The following is a 22238-nucleotide window of genomic DNA, read 5'->3' on the forward strand; positions in this document are numbered from 1 at the left end:
GGGAGGGACCTCAGGGACCCCACCCCAGCCTGGGAGACCCCCTTTTGGGTGGCATACATGTGAGCCAGAGGGCGGCCCCATGACCACAGCCGCTGAGGGCCTGAGCTGGGCCCAGCTGCCCGCCCCAGCCGACTCCAGCACTTGTATCCCGTCCCACAAGGGGCTCGGTCTCCGGCCCCCAAAGAGCCTCACACTAGGGGGATGTCCGGGACAAGTTACTCACTTGCAATTTTCTGCGAATTTTCACAAACCCTTCTGCCCACCTTCCCCAAGTTCCATGGGAGGAGACCTCCCCAAATCTGCATCAGGGGCCATGTGGGCGTGATGCAAACGTGGCGTGGTCCCCGTGAAACCGCACTCCTGTGGCTTCGAGCCCACCGGAGGCCAGCCGGGCCCTCGGTGCCCACACGGGGCCGTCAGCTTCCCCTACACCTCCCGCCTTCCAAGATCCTTTTCTGCGGCCTCGCTCCCTCCCTAAGCTGGTCACCCTCAGACTTTTAAGATCCGGGAATGATCTTCAAACCAGCAGCTGAGCTTTCGAAGACGGCCTGGTGGGCGAGCGCAGGGCTGTTCTTGGGTTCCTCGTCCCCACTAAATCCCCCCCGAGCCCGCGCTCTGCCCTCAGGGCTGCCGGGTAGGGCCCATTGGACCCATGTGTCCTTCCTGGGTGCACAGCCGTGAACGGGGCGGGGGGGTTTGGGGGATCCCGCCGAGCGGCAGGTGCGCACTCCCCACGGTGCATGCGCTCCGTGCGCGCCCCCTCCCTCGTCATCTCCACGGTCACCCCGAGCGCTTGCTGGGACCACAGTTTCAGCAGAGGTTCCCGCTGTGCCAATACCCACTTTCAAGCGGGGAATTTTTCCCATGAATTTTGGGTCCCCAGGGGAGAGCCCCAGGTTCTGCCCGACATGTGACCTCTGTGCGGAGAGCAGTTGGAGGCCCCGTGGGATCTCTCCTGGGACCGGCTGCTCTGAGCTCTGGGCACGTCCACACAGGAGCACAGCCTCCGGGCAGCGGGACACCCTCCCCCATGCGCCAAATGCCTTTTCCTCTTATTGGGCCTTTTTTAGAAATCAATGCCAACGTCTCTCGAGCTGGATAAGTGAGTCCTAAAGCTTTGATTTCTGGACGGTCATTCCCCCTTCAAGTGAAGCCGGGCTCCTCGCCTCCACAGGCCCTAAACTCTCTTTAGCCAAAAGAAGGTGCGTGGTTGACAAGCAGATCCCAGCCGGAGCCCGGCCGCCTGTGCCCTGCGCTCCCCCGGGCCGGTTCTGGCTGTGCCTCTGGCTGGGAAGAAGAGCCCAGAGCCCCCTCCAGGCACATGCATGGGGCCGTTCCTCCCAGGCCTGACCTTACCTGCTGCTTCTGGCCGCCAGCTCGTCCCGCATCTTTTTGATGTCACTCTTGCATTTCTCGATCTCCAGCACTTTCAGGCCTTCCACTGGGACAAAGAAGCAAGTGGGTTACCATGGAGACACACGGAGGCCCTTGTGAAGCTGCTAACTGAGTCCAGCCTGGGAGGAAAGCTGGCTCTGGGCTCCCACCCGGGTCCCCGCTGCTGAAGGTGCTGGCAGCCCAGGGACAGGGACTCTGGCCTGGCGGGCCTGTCTTGGCCCCGGGCCAGGTGGAACCGCCGCCGCACCCCTCCCTGTGGTTTCCGCAGGGCAGAGCCCCTGCTCCCCTCCCCCGAATCCAGAGTCGGGCACCCACACCCTACTTTCTCTCTCCAGGCCTCTAAGCAGCAGCTGAAGACACGGGACAAAGAAATCTCTTCTCCCAGGAAGGAAAGGGGGGAACAAGGCAACCTCGCATGAAAATAAGACGAGAAGCCCCGGCGGGGGGGGGGGGGGGGGGGGGGGGGAGAAGCCCGGGGCGGGGCTGGGGGGAGCCCCAGCCTTCCCGGAAAGGATGAGCTCATATTGTGATAAAACTTTCACAGGTTAAGGGCCCGCTGGAGCAGTTAACCGGGAGAAGGTGTGGGGGGACCTCATGTGCGGGGGACTCGAACAGGCTTGGTCAAGGGGGAGCCCGGCTCACTCGCATTCTTGAAGCCCCACTCCAGAGGAGGGCTGGCGGAGTCCGGACACACTGTTCCCCCGGGAAGGCAGGGAGCCCATGCCTCCCAGCGAGCACTCAGCTTCGAGACCCTCACTCTGTGGGTGCAGTCATCACCCCAAAATACTGCTACGGAGCAAAACACTGGTTTCCGAGAGGCCTTCAGGATCAAGTCAGGTTTTAAGAAACAGGAGAGGTTCGCTGTGCTACTCCGCAATCGCACCTCAATTTTTAGGCAAAAAGAGACTTTCCCGCGATGCTCCTCTAGCCCCTTTCCCTCAAGCGTGGTCTGATCCCTGACAATACGATGTGGATGATCTCCCGGAAAGTGTCCTGCCACTGGACGGCAGAGCAGAAGCGCCCAGCAGCCTGCCTGAACCCCAAGCTCCCCAGGGCAGCTTTCTAAGCATTTCCAGGGTCAGGGCCCGAGGGGGCGGGCGGGGCTACTGAAAATATTGCTTCTTTCTGCCCAGAGTGGTGGGAATCTAGAGGATCTGATACTGGGACATGGTCCTGGTGACTTGCTTCCGTGCCACGCCAGGGATGTTGTGCTGAAAGTCCCCCACCAGGACACGGGACCAAAGCCCAGGGCCGTCAGTGCAAGGGGTTGGAACAAGCCAGGTGGTGCTTCTGGAACAGGGTGCTCTTAGCCCTTCCTTGCATCACGGACCCCATGACGAGGTGCTGGAGACCACAGGTCCTCCTTGGAGGAAAGCACACCAGCTGCTCTCCTGCTGCTTTGGCCCCCCCCAGAGGGCGGTGTCCAGGCCCCGGGCCACACTGCAGGAGGCTGGCCCGCGGGGGAACCCCAGCTCCAGCTGCGTCTTCCGCTCGGACGCTGACCTCAGCACACGGCGGAAGCGACGTCCACGGGAAGAAGCTCGGTCTTGCTGACACGTGAAGGGCAGACGTTTCCAGAAAGCAAGCCGATCGGGAGAAGAGTTGTGGTATGTGGTATAGACTTTGATCCTCAGAGCAAATAGACATGCTTGTAGAGTCCACACCGGGCGGCTGTGCCCTGCTGAAGTCCACGGTTGCAATCGCTATGTTTTAAACACACGCAGGAAACTCAGAGCATCTCCAAGAAGAATGTCCTACGGTTTATGTACGGTCCTATTAGCCCAGAGAACAAGCATTTATTATGGTAGTGGTGTGGATCTTTCCAGGCGTTTCTCTCCCACCCCCGTGCGCTTGAAATAACTCTCTGTCCAGCCGGAGTTTTAAAAAGACAAAACTGGGATCGTGCCGCGTGTTTTCTCACAGCTTCTTACCGTCATCCGTAAATGAAGGACCCGCCCGTGTTCGCAGCCGCCTCTGGCTCGTGGCCTTGGGTGGGTGCGTCATGTTTGATTATTTGATATCGGTTCCTGTAGATCAGATTTCTGGGCCATCTACTGGGGCTGATGCTCAGATTAAGCCTTTTGGGCGACACGGCACAGTGTCACTAATCCGAATCCCAGAGATTCAGAATTTATGGCGATTCCGCTTATGAAGGGCCTGGTTGCCAAGGGAATGGATAGTGAGTAACGAGATGGCAAAGCCGGGTATTAATCAATGGAGAGAAAAAACACGTCAGAGGATTAAAGGCGGAACACAGCGGGGAGGGGCTGGGGAGCCTGGTGGGGGGGGCAGCTGGAGCACCACTCGCCCACCACTGTGGCTCCCGTCCCTTCCAGGCCGCCTCTGGAAGATTCCACATTTGGCCCGTCCCAGCCCCCGTCCCACAGGAGGGAGAGGGCCCAGGCTAGGAGGGGAGCCCGCCGCTGAGAAGTCCTGCACAGACCCCGGCGACAGCTCTCGAGTGAGGCTGGCTGTCAGGTCCCTACAAGGCAGGCCCACCCATCCCCCTGCAAACTGGGGACCAGAGCGGAACCGGGAACCAGAGCCCCGGGGGCTTCTGGAGCCCCCCGATGAGGAGCACGCCCCCGGCGAGCCGGGGTCCCCTCTAGGGGGTGTTCTGCAAGTCCCAGGTCACCCTGACGGAGAACCTCTGGGAAGGATTCTGGAAGATGGGTGCGGCTTCGGGGAAGGGGCTCAGGGGGCAGAGGCAACAGCTTAGGCCACGGAGGGGCTCTGCGCCCTCCTCTTGTGCACCGCCTCGCTGGGCTCCCCCGGGAGGCCACCGCAGCCACAACCCCTCCTGCAGCCACAGAGCCACGGAAGCTGGTTAAAGACACGGATGGCTACGGCAGTGTTTGCAACACCTCCTCCAGAGGCTTTGGCAGAGAATGTGCCTAAGCCTCGTGTCCCGAGGGGCTCAGAGCGAAGCGTGGGTTTGTGTGACCTGGCATTTCCCGCGGTCCCGCGGGCCAGCTCTGCCGGTGTTTGGGGTCTGGTCCAGGCCTGGGTCCAGGGCCACGGCCACGTCCGCAAACAAGGAAGGAAGAGGAGCCCCCATGGGGTTTCTGAGGATCCGGGTATCCCGTGTCCGGGACTCGAAGAAGGAAAACAACTTAGATGAAAAGGAAGAGAAGCTTCTAAAGTGAATTAAGAGAAATTCAGATGTTTGTATTTGACTCAGAGGAATGAGGTTTGAGAAGGTAAAAAAAAAAAGGGCAGGGAATTCCACTGAAGCAAGTCAAACCGGCGTCATACGGCTTACACACGACGGGTCCTGGCCACAGGAGTGGAAGCGTGTGTGCATGTGTCTCTGCACGTCCGTGCGTGTGTTCACACAGTGTAAGCCCACGTGCATGTGTGTAAGCAGCCGTGCCTGTCTGCATGTTCATGCACTGCTGTGTTCGGTGGCTTTTTGGAGCTCACGGCCCCTGGGACTCAGCCCAGGTGAGGCACCCCGCCCTCTGTGCTAGGGGGCAGGGGGTGCTTGGAGGCTGGGAAGGGGCCAGCCAGAAGGTCAGGACAGGACACGCCTGAAGCCTGACAGAGTTCAAGGAGGACGAGAGCTTGTCGGGAGTCGTGGGCATGTCCTGGGGGGTGTTCCTGCTGGGAGAGGGGAGCCAGGAGGTGGGGATGCTGGGGCTGTGGGAGGACTGCCTGCTCCTGCCCGTGCCCGACCACTGCCAAGTCGCTAGCTCGGCCCACCGCCCTTAGACGCCTCTCTCCTTCCTTCCTGGCTCCCTGTGCCCGCTGCTGCTGTGCCGGGTCTCTGGCACTGGGCATCAGCAGGGCTGGTGACAGCATGCTGACGGCCACGCAGGCTGCCTGCCTGAGCCCAGCCTGTGCAGGGGTATTGTGCGCTCCAGGCAACCTGTGTGCATTTGCACGATTTACACGAGGGCCTCCAGGGAGAGCGAGTTCTGGGGGGTTCGGGGCCAGGCCAGGCAGGGCAGAAGGTCAGAGGTGCCATGGCCTGTTGTCCTTGGTTCACACACCGCTTAGAGGCAAAATCAAAACACTTCTCGGCCCGATCAAGGTCTCCATGGCCAGAGATCGGGAGCCTCACCCGCTGAAGTCAACACAATGGTCTGTAGGAGTTTTGGAAATTCATTAATGGCCTCCTTGGCTTTCCTGTTTGCAAGTACCGGCGGGAGCTGGAGCTGGCTTCTGGGAGAGGAGCGGGGGCGGGGAGAAGCCGGCGCGGGACCAGGGGAGGCCAAGAGGGCGGCACCTGCCCCCGCACCCCGGCCCCCCGGGTGCATCTGGGCGACTCTGCGCTTCTGTAGACATCGAATCAGCAGCAAATGTTTCTCGTGTCCCTTGGCTGAACCCCTCCCACAGCATCTGGAGAATTCCCTACCTGACGGGGCTCAGCGGGAAGTGGAGCTCGCCTCCCACCGCAAACGCGCCGTCTAGCGGCTTGAACTGTGTCCCCCGAGAGGGATGTGCTCAGATCCCGACCCCCAGACCTCACGAGTAGGACCTTAGAGAAAGGTTCCTGCAGATGCCATCGACAAAGGCTCTCCACACGGGATCGTCCTGGCTGAGGCGGTGTCCTCCCGGGGCCTGAGACGCAGACACGGCGGGAGGGGCCTCGTGAAGACGAGGGGGTCTGGGGTGGTGGGACCACAAGCCAAGGCTTGCCGGAGCCGCCCGCGGCTGGAAGGGGCCGGAGCAGACGTTCCCTCAGAGCCCCCAGAAGGACCTGGGCCCACTGCTCCCCCTGGACCTCATGGTCTGGGGCTTCTGCCTCCACAGCTGTGAGCTGACCCGTTTCTGTTGCTTGAAGCCTCCCCGCTGGTGGTTCTCCACCGAGAGCTGCGGAAGCCACCGCGCTCCCCCGCAGACACGGCGTGGGCCCCCGGTCCAGCTCCGTCCAGACGTCGGATCTGCGGCCAGGGTACGGGCAAGCAGCCTGAGTCTGCAGCAGGGGCCGCGGGGCCGCGGGGGGCCCGGACCTGGGGCTCCGGGCGCCGGGGAGACAGCGTGCGTCTGGGGCTCAGGTGCGGCATCTTCACAGCGTCAGCTCTGCGTGGGGTGTTTTGGTCTCCCCAGCACGAAGCCCCTTTTCCGCTGAAGGAGCCCCAACCGGCCTGCACGGCGGCTTCCCGACCTGCCCGCCCAGGTGCCCCGGGTCCTGCGTGGTGGGAGCCGTCCTGGGCTTATTTACTGTCCATTCTGCTGGCCGAGCCTCAGCGGGTCACTTAATCTCTCTGTGGCTTCTCCATCATCCACGGGGAACATAAATCGGTTCTGAAGACAGAACACCAAACAGATCTCCTAAATGTCGACGTACTCTGGGAAGTGGGACCAGGTAAGTCGCGCTTCGAGTTATTACGGGGAATAGGTTTTTGCATGATCCTGAATATTCTTCTCGAAAAAAGTCCAAGCAATTCGTACGAAATATGAAAAGTGACCTTCACGGAGTCCTGCGAATGTGAATCAGCCAGACACCATCTGGGGAAGTCACAGCCCGGCCGGCCTCAGGCTGGGATTTCTGCTCGTCATCCCCGAGCTTAATAAATGGGCTGTCCTTTGCCTTGACATTGACAAAGACGTGGATGGGGAATCATGAAGGGTGAGAATTCAAGCTCCTTATTTTATGGACGGGGACACCGGGGGAGAGACGTGGAAGCTGTCCCCTCCCGGGTTCAGCTGTTGGGTTCCCGAGTCCAGACCCGAACCGACGCCCCTGTGCGGGCAGGAAGTTCCTCTGCTGGCCCCGGTGCTGACGGGGAGCCAAGAGCTAGAGCTTTGACAGGCATATCCCAGAAACAGTCGTGCAGGCGAGGAGCGTGCTGGCTTGCCTCGATGTAAAAAGAGACACGAAGATGTTCAGCAGAAGGTCCTCTCCCAAGGGGGCTGCTCCAGGGGTTTTCACGTTTTTATTCCATCGTCTTCTGCACCGAAGGAGCTTACCTCCTCCACTTGCCGCCAAGTGTACCCCCGCCCCCTCCACTCCCCAGCTCCCCCGACTGCCCTGTGCGGTGACGTCATGGGTCACCAAGCGACTTTCACTTATCAACAGACCCTCACAGTTCTTGCTTCCGTTAGCATCAAAGGTAATTTTGGGGGGCGCCTGGGTGGCTCAGTGGGTTAAGCCTCTGCCTTCAGCTCAGGTCATGATCTCAGGGTCCTGGGATCGAGCCCCGCATCGGGCTCTCTGCTCAGCAGGGAGCCTGCTTCCCACCCACCCCCTGCCTCTGCCGGCCTCTCTGCCTGCTTGTGATCTCTGTCAAATAAATAAATAAAATCTTAAAAAAAAAAAGGTAGTTTTTGAACATTTCACAAAGAGAAGACATTCCCGCTTACCTCCAGGCTCCACTCACCACCGGGGGTTGGGGGGAGGTGGGAGAAGGACGCAGCTGATGTAAACAGAGGTTAAAAGACAAGGAGAAAGGAGGTAGAAGCGTCACTCACAGTCCACTCGCTTCTCTAGCTCGGCCAAGTGATTCGCGACTTCAGCTTTCAGTTCGTTGATTTTAAATGCTCTGGGAATGGAAAAAGAAATCATCCCTCTTAAAATCGTCGACGTTGAAAGGGGCGTGGCAAACCTCTGCTGACCCCTGCTCTGGGCGAGGCCTCCGGTGGGCGCCACCCCCGTAGGGGGCACAGGACGCTGGGGATTGCTTTTAAGGTGCCCCGGGCCTCCGAGGGGCAGGGAGGAAAGAGACACACCCTCACACGATCTCCAGCGCCCGTGTTCCATGACGGGAGGCTGGCGGGTGTGTTTACCTCCCCACGCCGGGGCGCTGAGCACCTGCTGTCCAGGGCCTATGCATCCCGGAGGTTCTGTACCTGGAGAATTGCTCTGCCACCTGGGTCAGCGCGCTCTGGATCAATTCTTCTTTCTCTACGGACCAGAAAAGAAAGACAGATGGAGAGGGGGAAAACTCTGCGGGGATCACCAGGGCCCAAACTGGAATGTCCTAGGCAGACGGCGCCAACGCTATGGCGGGGAGACCTCGGGGAGACCCTCACGCCCACCGCCAGCAGCCAGAGCCACTCCAGGGCGTGGAGCTTCCCCGCCCACCGCCAGAGGCCCTTTCCCACCTGGCCTGCCCCCACCAGTCCGTCTCGGTGGTCTCTCGGCAGCGTGGCCGGACTCTGGTCCTCCCCTCGTCCGCACCGGCCATAAAAAGCAGGCAGGACTGGGTCTCTAAATAGGGAAGTTTTCACTTAGTGCCCTGCTCCACTTCATGGTGGGTTAATTACCAGGGCAAGGTGAGTTCAAGGCATATTTCAAATGTAAAACACAGGGTTCTCATGGCAGGTCCTGGAGAGAGGAAGCAGGCCGGGCTGAGCGAGTTTGTCCCTTTGTTGCCTGGCACGTAACCCTGGGCTGGGTGGTGGCTTTACACGGTTCGGGTCCCAGGCTGACTATAACCTGCCAGTTTTCCTGTTTCCTGGCTGGGCCCCATGCCAGAGGCTTCAGAGGAAGGCACAGACGCTCACAGCACGGTTCTTTCCAGCACTCCCTGCTCCTGGGAAGGGACAGAGCAAGCCCTGGCTCCAGGTGGCCGTTCATTCACGCCCTAAAACACGGAGAACCTGCACGAGACCCGCTCCTGAGTCATGTAGTCTCTGCTGGCTGTATGCCTAGCCCTCTACTAAAACCAAAACAAATGAAAACCAAACGAAATCTGCCCGAACAAACAAAAAATCTCAATTATCCAGTATGGTGATGGGGCTTAAGAGCAAAAAAACCTTCCCGCGTTCTGCTCTAATGCCTCCATTCCTAGGAAGGAACCCAGGTATGCACACAGATGTTCATCTCGGGGTTATTTAACCCAGTGAAAACTGTAATAGCCCCAGTGTCTATGAGATGGACATTGAATAAATGAGGGTGCATCTGGCCTGTAGAAATATATTCTGCTATCAGAAATAATATTTTGGAAAATGTTCATGTCTATTGTTAGAGTTAAAAGAAAAAAGAGATCGTAAGACAGTAATACACTGTGATCTCATTTTTGAAGACATTGGGAAGATACACTCTGAAATCATGATAGTAGTTATTTTTTGGTTGTAAGATTGTATATACACTTCTCCCTTATTTTTGTTTTTCTATATCTAATACACTTCTATGATGAATATATGTTAATTTCATGAGAAGTGTTTAAAAAACGATCAATCTAAATTAGCCTCTTGGAACCTCTCATCCCTTCACTTGCCACATGAATGGGTGATGACCCAAGGTTCCCTCTAGCTTTAGAATTCTAAGACTGGATGAGAAGAAGAAAAATGATGTCTTGTAGGTCCTGAAACCGTAAGAGTAAAATTTTCATAGAGCCCTGTGTGGAGCTGCTGGCTGACCCAAGGCCCTATCCCTCAGGGAGGCTTCCACCTATACCAGGAGAGAGAAATGGTGACTCTAATAAGAGCCAACAGTGAGAAAGTTTCACAGGCTTCCTTGGGGGAACTCAGCCGGATTTTAGATCACTTATTCTGAAATTCTTGGGGGAAGTAATGTATCACCATGACTTTTGAGAGTTAATGATCTTGAAGCCTTGACATAAATTGAGAAGCCCATCAAACAAGCAAGAGACCACTTCACTTAGGAACAGCAGAACACGTATTCCTTTCAGATGTGTAGGGAGCACAGACCAAGACACCATATTCTGGGCCACAAAGAAGACCTCAACAAATTTAAAAGAAATGAAACCATGTAGAGTATGGTCTCCGACCATAAGAGAATCCAACAGGAAATCAGTAACAGAAAGATCATAGGAGAATCTTGGAAGTTAAATAATACCCCCTTACGTAATTCATGGGTGAAAGTGGAAATTTCAAAAGAAATAAAAATGGACCCTGAACTGAGTGAAAATGAAAACAGAATACACCCAAACTTAGCCGTAGACATGGCTAATGCAGTACTGAGAGGAAGAGTTATAGCACTAAAGGCTTACAGTAGAAGAGAGGAGAAGCTCATCTCAATAATCCAAGAGCCTAGAAAATGAAGAGCAAAATAAACCCACATGAGCAAAAGCAAGGAAGTAATAAAGAACAGAAATCAAGGGAAAAGAAAATAGTAAAACAATGCAGCAAATCAATGAAGCCAAGAGCTAGTTATTTAAAAATATTAGTAAATTGGCAAATCTCTAGAAAGATTGGCAAAAATACCATAGAGAGAAGACACAAAGTTGCAGTATTAGGAATGAAGGGGGGATATGACTACAAACCCTGGAAGATAATAAAGGAACACTACATAGAACTCCACACACAGAAATATGAAATCCTAGAGGAAAAAGAGCAATTCCTAGAAAAGTGTGAACTACCAAACTCAACCAAGATGAAATAGGTAATTTGAACAGCCTTAAACTATTAGGAAAATTGAATTTCTGATTTTAAATCTCCCCCAGAAGAAATTTCCAGGTGCAAATGGTTTCACTGGAGAATTCTACTAAACATTTAAAGAAGAATTAACACATTTCTAATCAATTTCTTCCAGAAAACAGAAGAGGAGGGAACACTTTCCAATTCATTTTATGAAGCCAGTATTAACTTGATACCAAATCCAGACAAATATAACAAAGGGAAAAAGACAGATCATTATTCCTCTTGAATACAGATGCAAAAATCCTTAACACAATATTAGTGCTTCGAATTCTGCAAAATATGAAAATGATTATACGTCAAGGTCAAGTGGGGTTAATTCCAGGGATGCAAGGCTGGTTCAATCTTTGAAAATCAACGAGTGTGATCTACTATATTAACAGCTAAAGAAAAAAAACAGATGACCATATCAATTCAAAAACATTTGAAAGAACTTAACACCTGTTCATTTCATAAACTCTCAGAAAAGCAGGAACAGAGGAGAACTTCTTCAAGTGGACAAAGAACGTCTACCAAAAACCTACAGCTTGGTGAAAGACTGAATCCTTCTTGCTTAACCAGTGACAAGGCAGAGATGTCTGCTCTCACTGTCCTCACTAAACATTGTGCTAGAAGTCCTAGCCAGTGCAACAAGGCAAGAAAAGGAAAGCAGATGAGAAAGGAAGAAATAAAACTTGGTTCACTGATGCCACGACTGTCTACACAAAAAATTCCAAGGCCTTTACAAAAACTTTCCTAGAACTAAAAAATGAGTTCAGCAAGGTCACAGGATACAAGATAAATATACAAAATTGATTGTATTTACATATATTAGCAAAGTGGCCCTGTGGATACTGAAATGAAAATCACAATACCACTGTACAAACACTAAAAAAAACAAACCCAAAACTTGGGTGTAAATATAACAGGACAGACACATAAGTTGTAAGCTGAAAACTACAAAACCCTGATGAAGGAGATAAAAAAAAATTTTTTTGAATACATGAAGAGACATACCATGTTCATGGTTTGGAAGACTTTACATAGTAAAGTAAATTGACATACGAAAATGACATATAAAGATGTCAGTTCTCCCCAAAGTGATCTGTGGGTTTAACATAGTTCCTATCAAAATTCCAGCAAGACTTTTGTAGAAATGGATGCAATTATTCTAACTTTTATATGGAAATGCAGAGGAACTAGAATAGCTAAAACAACTTGAAAAAGGAAGATAAATGTGGGCTGAATCAGTCTATCTGGTTTTAAGACCTATTTACAGGCACACATTGGTGATATCTTGAGTTTGGGTTCAGACCACCTCAATGAATTCAAATATCACAAAAAACCGAGTCAAAACGAATTGTTTGGCTTCCCAGTGTGTATGAAATTTCTGTTTACACTACATGGCAGTGTATTAAGTGTGCAATTTAATACTCCAATTAAAAAAATACTTTACTGCTAAAAAATGTTAACCATCATCTGAGCTTTCAGTGAGTCTCAATCCTTTTATTGGTGGAGGGTCCTGCCTCTGTAGGGAGGGCTGCTGACTGATGAGGCTGCGGTTGCTGAAGGCTGGGGTGGTTGTGGCAATTTCTTAAAATAAGACCACAGTGGGGGCACCTAGGTGGCTCCATCGTGAAGCGTCTGCCTTTGGCTCTGGTCGTGATCCCAGGGTCCTGGGATCAAGCCCCACGTCAGGCTCCCTGCTCAGAGGGAAGCCTACTTCTCCCTTGTTGTATTCCTGCTTGTATTCCCTCTTCCCACTTCCCCTGCTTGTATTCCCTCTCTCTCTCTCTCTCTGTCAAATAAAAAAAATAAATAATCTTTAAAAAAATAAAAAAAATAAGACCACAGTGAACGTCACCGCACCCAGACTCGTCCTTTCAGGAAAGATTTCTCTGCAGCATACGAAGCAGTTTGGAACCACCATCCCCACAGCAGAACTCCTTTCAAAACTGGAGTCAATCCTCTGAAACCCTGCCCCTGCTTTATTAACTAAGTTTATGTGTATTCTAAATCCTTTGTTGTCGTTGCAACAATCTGCACAGCAACTTTACCGAGAACAGATATCATCTCAAGAAACCACTTTCTTGGGGCGCCTGGGTGGATCAGTCCGTTAAGTGTCTGCCTTTGGCTCAGGTCGGGATCTCAGGGTCCTGGGATCAAGCCCCGCGTCGTTGGGCTCCCTGCTCCTTAGGGCACCTGCTTCTCCCTCTCTCTCTGCCCCTCCCCTGGCTCATGCTTGCTCACTCTCTCAAATAAATAAATAGATAAAATCTTAAAAAAAAAAAAAGGAACCACTGTCTTTGCTCATCCACGAAAAGCAACTGCTCATCTGTTCAAATTTTATCATGAAATTGCAGCAATTCAAATATAATGGTAATGAAAAAGTTTGAACTAGTCCAAGAAGTACTGAAATGTGACACGGAGACAGCTAGGCAAGGCTTCTGGAAGCACCATGCCGACAGACCTGCTTGGCTGCAGGTTTATCAGAAACCTCCAATTTGTAAAAAATGCAATTATCTTCAAAGCACCATAAAACAAGGTGAACCCGTATACAGCTATAATAATCAGGACTGCGGGATGTTAGTGGAGGGGTAGACACATATGTCAACGGAACAGAGAACCACAATCACACCCATACAGATAAGCCCAACTGATCTTTGACCAGTGTCTGACGGTGATACAATGCAGGAAAGGCCGTCTTTTCAGTAAATGGAGCGGAAGCAAATGAACGGTCACAGGTAGAAAAAGAAAACTGGACCTCACAGTGGGTCTGAAAATGAACCCAAAGTGGACCACGGATATAAAATACAAAGATAGAAGGCTTTTAGGGGGAAACAAAAGGAGAACATCTCCAGGTTTTGGGCTAGGCAGGGCTCTTAGACTTGACATCACACACACGACCCGTGACAGGGAAAACGATGGACTGAATTTCCTCAGAAGCGAAGCTGTCGCTCTGCGGAGGACGGGCCGGAGGACGAAAGGACAAGCCACAGTCCGGGAGGAGATGCTTGCAAACTGCATCCAACAGAGGCTCCAATACAGGGCACGGAGAGAGCTGTCCACACTCGACAGTAAAACTCTGTGAAATAAGCTTCCCCAGAACCTCTCAGCAGTAAAAAACAAAACAGCCCATTTGAAAAGGGGCAAGAGACACCAGCAGACAAGTGCATGAAAAGATGCTGTGCATCGCAGGCCGTTAGGAAACGCCAGCTAAAACCACACTGAACTATCAGGGCACACGTCTCAGAAAGGCTAAAACAGAAAAAACAAAAACGATGACAAACCCCAAAGCTGGCCACGATGTGGAGAAACTGGACGACCTACCCCGCGCTGGTGGGAACGCCGGCTTAGCAACTGCACCCCAGGGCAGGGAGAGGAAAACCAGCCCAGGATGCTCAGGGCAACTTTCTTGGTGATCGCCTCGACCTGGAAACAACTCGGGAGCTCTTGGATGGGTGACAAACAGTGGTCTGTCCACAGCGGGAAACACTACTCAGTTACAGAAAGAGCTGAGCTAGTGCGGGAGCAACACGACACCGTGGAGGGACTTCCAGGGACTCGCGCCGAGTAAAAGAATCCCGTCCCCAAATGTGCCCACTGTCCAGCCACATTTGTAGAATGCTTCTGGAATGGCAAAATGACAGACATGCAGGACCCAGCGATCGCCAGGGATTCTGGCGGGAAGAACGTCGTGGGGACGGAATGCTATGACTGCGTCCGGACCGCATCGGTGTGTGCAGCCCGGCATGGCTTCTTACCACCTTCGGAAAGATGTCACCACGGGGGGAAGGGGCAAAGGGGACGTGGGCTCTCACTATGTGTTTCCTCACAACTCTATTATTCTATAATTATTTTAAAATAAAAAGCTTATAAAAATTGTATAGATAGGATGGATTCTCCTTTTTCCTTTGGACTCTAGAGGCGAGATCCTTTGGGCATCCCAAGATTTTCACACCAACGTTTTATTTCCAGCCCACATAGTAGTAATGCTTTCCAACCCTTCCTCCTGTGGCTTCTCTGCCTCTGGCTCTAAGGGGTGGACATTTGTGCTCTGGTCCATGTGACGGCTACGCCGCAGCCTGACTCCAGAGACATGTCTGTGGTTCCCAGGAGAGGCTCAGCAGGAGGCTGAACTCCCCGTGAGAGCAGCCGCTGGGCGCTGTCACCCGGGTTGCAGTGCACACACTGGACACCCTGCCCGGAACAGCACCCGGGACAGCACCCAGGACAGCACCCGGGACAGCACCCAGGCTCCGGAGTGCTTTAGGAATGGCACAATCTGCATTTTTTTTCGCCAGGAGACGGGGCAAAAATGCCTGTGTGCACAAAGGTCAACCACACCCGCACATCCATAAACAGAGCCCTGATCAGGAAATGGGTGCCTCCCCCTCCCCAGCCTGGCTCTCTGGAATTCCTGCCGCGGGTTACTGTTTCCTCCCAGTGGATTTCAGAACTGAAAATGAACTGCGATTTCATGCGTGTGAACGCGGCCTGTGTTCGCCATTGCTGCTGCCGGCCTGGATGGCCACAGGTCCTCTGGGACACCCTATCCTCCTTCCGTGCCTGTCCCGGGGAGTCCCAGCCCCCGGGGAACAGGCCAGGCTCCGGGGGCCACGTCCTGCCCACACCGAGCTGAAATCTGGGACCCTCGGACAGCCCTAAAGCCCTGGCTATGGGGGCAGCAAGCAGTTTCCCATCACAGATGTTAGTCTTCCTGGCACACCTTACCAGAAAAATCTGACATAATGCAGGAAACCCGTGCCTTTCCCCTAAATGCTGGACGGCATGTACCACATCTTGAAAACTAGTGCATATTCAGGCATCTTGCTTTGAGAATTTCTTCATTGCTTTAAGAACAACCCACTGGGACGAGGGAGGCTCTCCGGGGCTGGGAAATGGGGAGGGTGGGATGCAGGGTCCAAGGGCACAGGAAATCAGGATGACACACCGATGGGGGTGGGGGAGAGCCAGCTGACGGCCACGGGCAACCTGCGTGCTCTCTGGAGAAACCTGTTGCAGCCGAGCAGCCGCCAGACCATCCGGAAGGGTCCCCACCCCGGACATGGTGGGGGACCTCAAGCGCGCCGCTCCGAGCTCACTGGGACTCAGTCCTCAGCACCCAGGGCTCCAAGACGGGCAGCAGGTCGGCCGCCCAAGCGACCAGTCCTAAGGACGGGGGCTTCGGCAGGCTCACCATCTGCCTCTTACCCCCGGACTGGCCACTGTCAGGGTGTTGGGGCACTTGTCCCTGGCTGCTCATGCGGCGGGCACTGGAGGGTAAATGCTCCCGCCAGCGGAGTCGCTTTCACAGCAGAGGTTCCTGTGGCTCAGGTCCAGCTGCTGGGACACCGCCACATCAGTCCAGCTTCGGGCCACGGATGCACCCTCAGTGGCCCCAGGACCCGGTCCGGGGGACAGAGCCAAGGGGACTCCTGGGGCGCAGGGGCAGGACGGGAACCCTCCCCAGAGCGTTCACCCAGCTGCTGTCACAAGGGACCCGGGAGTCTCGCACGTGCCGCTGCCCCGAGGCCCGGAGGGTTCAAGGAACTTGCCTCCACCTCTCCCAGCGCTTCTAGGAATTGTTCACTTGTTCCAGACAGATCCCCAGTCTCCCCCACAGCAAGGGCACGGAAATCTGGTTCACCCGATCAATAAGACAGCCTAACCTATAAATTCTGCCCTAAAGAGTAGTTTACATGAGGCCGGCCCGCTGCCAGGCACTTCTCTTTACCCGGTGCTGAGCGGAGTGACCTCGGTGACGGCCGTGCTGTTGTCCCCTGCACACCTGCGCTGGCCGGGGTGCGTGCCCTTCCTTCTCCCCCTAAGCAAATGAACGCAAACAGGCCCTAGTCACAGGGGGCCCCAAACCTGCACGGGGAGGGCAGGTGGCAGGGGGACCTCAGCCCAGACACCTGACCCCCTGGGGCACGCGTGCGTGGCCTGGGAGCTCCCTGCGGGTCTGCCTCTCTGACGCGTGGGCGCATGCTGTGCAACATCACGGCCAAGCCCCAGCTGTGGACGTGACCCTGGGTGAGCGGGGTTTCCCCTGACTCACCCGGAAGCAATGCAGTGAGATACTGAGCGTCCTTCCAGAAACATTTACCGAAGAGTCCGCTATGGCTTCAGAGAGGGGCGTCTTACTTTGCAGTGGGGAAAGTGATCCCCATTACCAGCTGCCAGATGGATACCCCGAGGCCCCAAAGGTTTATTTATGGCCGCTCTTGTCTGGGGCTCTGCCGAGGGGGATGCGGAGGGGGACCCCTGTCTGCCCCCCGCCCCCTCCCTCCTTCTTGGGGTGTCACCACCCTTCTCTAGGGAAGCAGGAGGGGTGAACTCACCTCTGCCCCACTTTTGCTCTCCTGGCCCCTCTAGCTGGGAGAGGACATTCGGGCCCAGGGCACAGTCACGGGCAATTCGGTGTTTATGGACGTCATAAACATAAAACGAATGAGCAGAGCGAGGATGTTTCTCTTATAACCCGGGAGCACAATAAAGTTACATGGTCACCCGTGACCTCACCTTGCTTCTTAAAGGCACAGGTGCCCTTTCCAGGAGGCATCTTACCGAGAAATCACTCACATTTATCAGCAGCCAACAGGATGCTTCCCTGTGGCTGGTGGTGACCTTGACTCATGCTTTCGCCTCCTGTTAGCCTTCAGAGGTAGCAGAGAAAGCAAGGTGGACCGAAGCGCCCTGATGACCACACCTGAAATTCTGGAGCGTGTCTTGCAGCCGTCTAGCTGGGGGATGGGCAGGGTCATCACAGACTCATGGCACCTCGGAGGCAGGAGTAGGGCGCAGCTTTTCCCCTTTCGGATTTGAAGAGGGGGATTTCCTATTCTGCGTAGTTTGATTTGATCCCAGATGTCTGCATATAATTTCTCCCTCTGCCCTTCTTCCAAGGCTTGTTTTTCAAGTTTTTCAAGATAAACGCCGGTAAGGGGAGTTGCCTCGGGGACAGCTAGGAGTGCAATTTTCCTTTATTGTTTTATAGATTGCAACAACCGTAACAAACAACCATAACAATCTTTATTGAGCTCTTAACTACGGTCCAGGCACCACTCTAAGAGGCTTGTACAGATGGGTCATTGAGCCCTCCTAGTGACTTGATGTAGCTGTGTGATGTAGAGAGAAAGTTGAGTCACGACACGGCCAGTCTCTTCTGCCCTCTCTCCCAGTCATATTCCCACTCAGGGCTGCAAAGGCCAGACAGTGTGGCACTTTCCCATGGGGCAAGGACACTCCGCACACACTACTCATCCCTCAGAAACACCCTCCCCCACGGCTGTTGAGGTGTGGTGTACTTTTGAGGGAGAAGGATGTGGGTACGATATTCTAGCAAGGATGCCCCAGGCGTAGTTGTATCTGGAAACCAGCAGTGGATTATACATGTTGGGGGGGACTCTATCCGCCATATGCGTATGTCAAGATGACGACATGAGAGCAGTTTCTGGAAGAATTCTGTCAGGATAAAGTCTCATCCAATACACTCATCAATTATGGTACCAAGGACAGGACTTTTACAAAAATCTATTGAAGGCTGAGGCTTTTTTGCAAACTAAAGGCTTCTCTCCATCTGTGGAATTTTGCAAGTAGCAAGAGGAATAAAAAAATGGCTGACTGTAATGACCAAAGATGGGCGACAGCGTAAAGATACACCCATGGGGCACTAGTTGGATAAACGATGGTTCATCCATGAAGCTGTGCTGCTAGAGAAGGAAGGAAGGAGATTTCCATGCTCTGTTGTGGAGAGAGCTTACAGTGCGTGAGGTGGCTGGAACTGGAGCAGACCACTGCAGGCTCACTGGGTTGCAGGTTCAGAGGGCGGGGCCTGGGGTGGTCGGGGAGGATGGAAATGAAAAGCGGAATGCCCAAAGGAGGAAGTTCTATGAAAACTCTCCTATCCCAGTCGGATAGGCATCTCCCTTCCACTCAGGTCATGACCCTAGGGTCCTGGGATCAAGTCCCGCATAGGGTTCCTTGCTCAGTGGGGAGCCTGTTTCTTTCTCCCTTCCTCTGCCTGCCGCTCCCCCTGCTTCTGTGCATGCTCTCTGGCAAATAGATAAAATCTTTAAAAAACCCCAGATGAATCACTCAACTCTACCTCTGAAACTAATAAGACACTATCTGTTAATTAACTGAATTTAAATGAAAAAATAAAAGCTTATACTAAGATTGAAAAAGAAAAGAATTTCAGAAAGGAAGGTGAGATAGAATGTTGCATAAAATACATTTAAGGAAATAAAGCTGAAAGTTTCACAAATTTGGCGAAAACAGGAGTTTATAGCCCACGGAAACTCCATAAATACCAAGTAGGACAAACAAAAAGAATACCAGAGCCAGGTACAGCACAAGCACGTTGCTGCAACCCACAGACAAAGGAAAAGGACCTTGAAAGCGGCCAGAAGGGGGAAAAAAGGGAGAAATCTCTGCAGGGGAATAAGGATAAAGTAAAAGCTGATTTCTCATCAGAAATGATGAAGGCAGGAAAAAAATGATTCGACATCTTTAAACTTCTTTCAAAATACAAAACCAAAACCAAACCACAAATGCAGAATTCTATACCCTGAGAAACCGTCTTTCAACACGAAGGCAAAATAAAAACATGTCTGGATAAGCAAACGCTGAGAGAATTAGTCACGAGCAGTCTGGCACTGTAAGACATGTTAAAAGGAAAAAGAAATTCTTCAGGCTGAAGGGACGTAGCAGCAGTGAGAAGTGGGAATCCACAGGAGGACATAAAAGCACCAGAAATGACATACAGGTCGGGAACTATAAACATTTCTACTTCGGGGCGACTGGCTGGCTCAGTGACAGGAATATATGACTCTCAATCTCAGGGTCGTGAGTGTGAGCCCTCGTTGAGTGTAGGGATTGCTCAAATAAAGAAAAACTTAAAAAAACCATCTTTAAATTTTTTTTTCATAATTTCTTGAAAAGACAACTGGCTGTTTAAAGCAAAACTGATAATATTGTATCATGGGGTTTATAATGTATGTAGATGGGCTTGGTCTGTTGGGTCTACTCTAACAGGACACCACAAACTGGTGTTGATTTATTTCTCATAGCTGTGGCAGCTGAAGTCCAAGACCAAGGCGCTAGCAGACTTGGTGTTTGGGGAGGGCCGGTTTTCCGGTTTATGGAACAGCTGTCTCCTCGCTGGCTCCTCAGATGGTAGAGGGGGGAGGGTGCTTTTTGGGGTCCCTTTTGTGAGGACACGAATTCCATAACCTCAGCATACAAGCCTAACAAAGATATTACAAGAAAAAGGTTACAAACCAGTATCCCACTTGAACACTGACACAAAGATTCTTAAAAATTCCTAATAATTATTAGGAAACCAAACTTAGCAATATATAAAAGAGAATACATCTTACATCAGGGTAGAGGTCCTGTGTACCCTTTTAAAAACTCATCCCTAAGTATTTTTCTAGGAATCCAAGTGGAGTTATCCCAGAAAAGCAAAGCTGTTTTAACACTGGAAACCAGTCATTGCAACTCCCCAACTGAACAGAATAAAGGAGAAAAATCGTCTGATCATCCCCGTAGATGCAGGAAGAGCATGTGACCAAGCCCAACAGCTGTTTGTGATAAAAACCACTAGAAACCCAGGAATAAAAGCAGATCACCTCAACCCATCTCAACAGATACAGAAAAACACCTGATACAATCCAACAAAGAATTTTGTCAAAGAACAATTGACCAACAAACAAACAAACCAAACCAAACAAACAAAAAAACCACTGGGTAAGCTAGGGGAAGAAAACGTCCTCAGCCTGAGAAGGGGCACGTACAACACAGCTGTGGCTCACGTCACACTCGGTGTGAGAGAGAACGCGTCTCCTGGGGTAAGGTCGGGTGCCTGCTCTCACTTTCACTTAGCAGTACTGGGGTTTCAACCAGGACCACACGACAAGCGAAGGACATAAAAACCAAAGAGACTGGAATGCTAGAAGTAGAAGTGTCTTTATGATCAGAAGACAATGATTGTCCCAATGGGAAATTCTAGGAATCCAGAAAATACCCAAACTAACCAATGAATTAAGCAATGTCAGAAGAGACTATGTCAATAAGCACAAATCTGCTGTATTTTTACGAACTAGCAGCAGACAATTGGGCAATTCAGACCCCCTTGACAGTAACACCAGAAAACAGAAGATGCTGATGAACAAATGTAACAAAAGATACGCAGGACCTTTATCTTGGATGCTATGAAACTTTCCTGAGGGACTTTGAGGAAGACCTGAGTACGGGAAGGGCTGTATCACGTTCGTGGGCTGGGAGACTCCATGGAGGTAAGATGTTCGTGTTCCCACATTAATCTCTTAATTGGACGCAATCAATCGAAGTCACAGAAGGCTTTTTAAAGAGAAACTGATGTGTCGACTCTTAATTCTGAAATTCACAGTGAAAAGAAAAAGACTCCTGTAGCCAAAATAATGGCAAAAGAAGCACAAATATGGAAAACTTCCTGATTTTAAGCCCTAGCGATTGAGCTAGTGTGTGACAGATGTCACGATGGGCGCACAGATCAATGAGACAGAACAGAAATGCTACAAGGAGGCCCACACATAGACAAATAATTCTCAAGAAAGGTGTCTACATGATTCAGTGGGACAAGGCAAGGGAAGTCTTTTTAACAAATGGGGTTGTAACAATCAAATACTTGTATAGAAGAAATGATGGTCAACCCCTACCTCACACCACACACAAAATTAATTTAAACTGGATTGTGGATGAGAATATAACAGCTATGACTTCCGGTCTTCTAAAAATGTATCTTATCTTTCCACCTGGGGGTAGACACATGGTTCTTGGAGAAGACACAGAAAATACAATACGTAAAAGAATAACTTGTTAATTTAGACTTGATCACCCAAAAAACTTCTCATCAAATGTCCTCATTAAGGAAATGAAAGAGGTGGGCCACGAAACGGGAAAAGATGTTTGCCATACATATGTCTAGCAGATGAATTATACCCAGAGTATATGAATTTCCTACAAACCAGTGATTAAAAAAAAAAAAAAAAAAAAAAAAAAACAACAAGCCCATTTACAAAATAAAAAAAAAAAAAAAAAAAAAAACAGAACAACAAGCCCATTTACAAAATGAGCAAAACACAGAGAACAGACACTTCACAAAATGAGATACTCAGAGAGCCAGTAAGCGTCTAAAACATGCTCAACCATCGTTACATCATCTGAGAAATATAAATTAAGACCATAAGCAAATATAGATAAAATAAGACCATAAGGAAAGACCTACCTACTTGCTGTCTAAAATTTGAAAGCCTGCGACGGTCGGGTTGGGCTGTGTGTTGAGCCCCAGGTCTCCCCCGCCCGTCCGGGAGGAGGGTGAACTGCACAGAGGCTCAGGAACACAGCGGGCGGCCTCTTCTAGAGGGAAGCATCCATTTACCCTATGAACCAGCGACATCACTCCTGGGTTATGACCCGAGATAACCACAGGTATGGCCACGGGAAGATCCGTACGACATTTACCGGGGCTGGCACAGGAGACTCCCCAA

General features: G+C 51.9%; 1 protein-coding gene across 3 annotated transcripts in view; it reads right to left on the reverse strand.

The window, feature by feature from the left end:
* The window catches only part of PDE9A (phosphodiesterase 9A), an 80419-nt gene that overhangs the window by 20661 nt on the left and 37520 nt on the right, over window positions 1-22238 (reverse strand). For 2 of the 3 annotated variants that reach the window (XM_032865275.1, XM_032865274.1), the window contains exons 5-7: window positions 8191-8245; window positions 7813-7883; window positions 1356-1441 (exon numbers count right to left, since the gene is read on the reverse strand). In XM_032865275.1, coding sequence (XP_032721166.1) covers window positions 1356-1441; window positions 7813-7883; window positions 8191-8245 — 212 coding nt within the window. Of the gene's footprint in view, window positions 1-1355; window positions 1442-7812; window positions 7884-8190; window positions 8246-17048; window positions 17173-22238 lie in introns of those variants that run through there. The other variant, XM_032865276.1, reaches the window with a different exon arrangement.

The sequence above is a fragment of the Lontra canadensis genome, unplaced genomic scaffold (assembly GCF_010015895.1).
Source record: "Lontra canadensis isolate GAN:19392208 unplaced genomic scaffold, GSC_riverotter_1.0 scaffold29, whole genome shotgun sequence".
In the NCBI taxonomy this organism is placed as follows: domain Eukaryota; kingdom Metazoa; phylum Chordata; class Mammalia; order Carnivora; family Mustelidae; genus Lontra; species Lontra canadensis.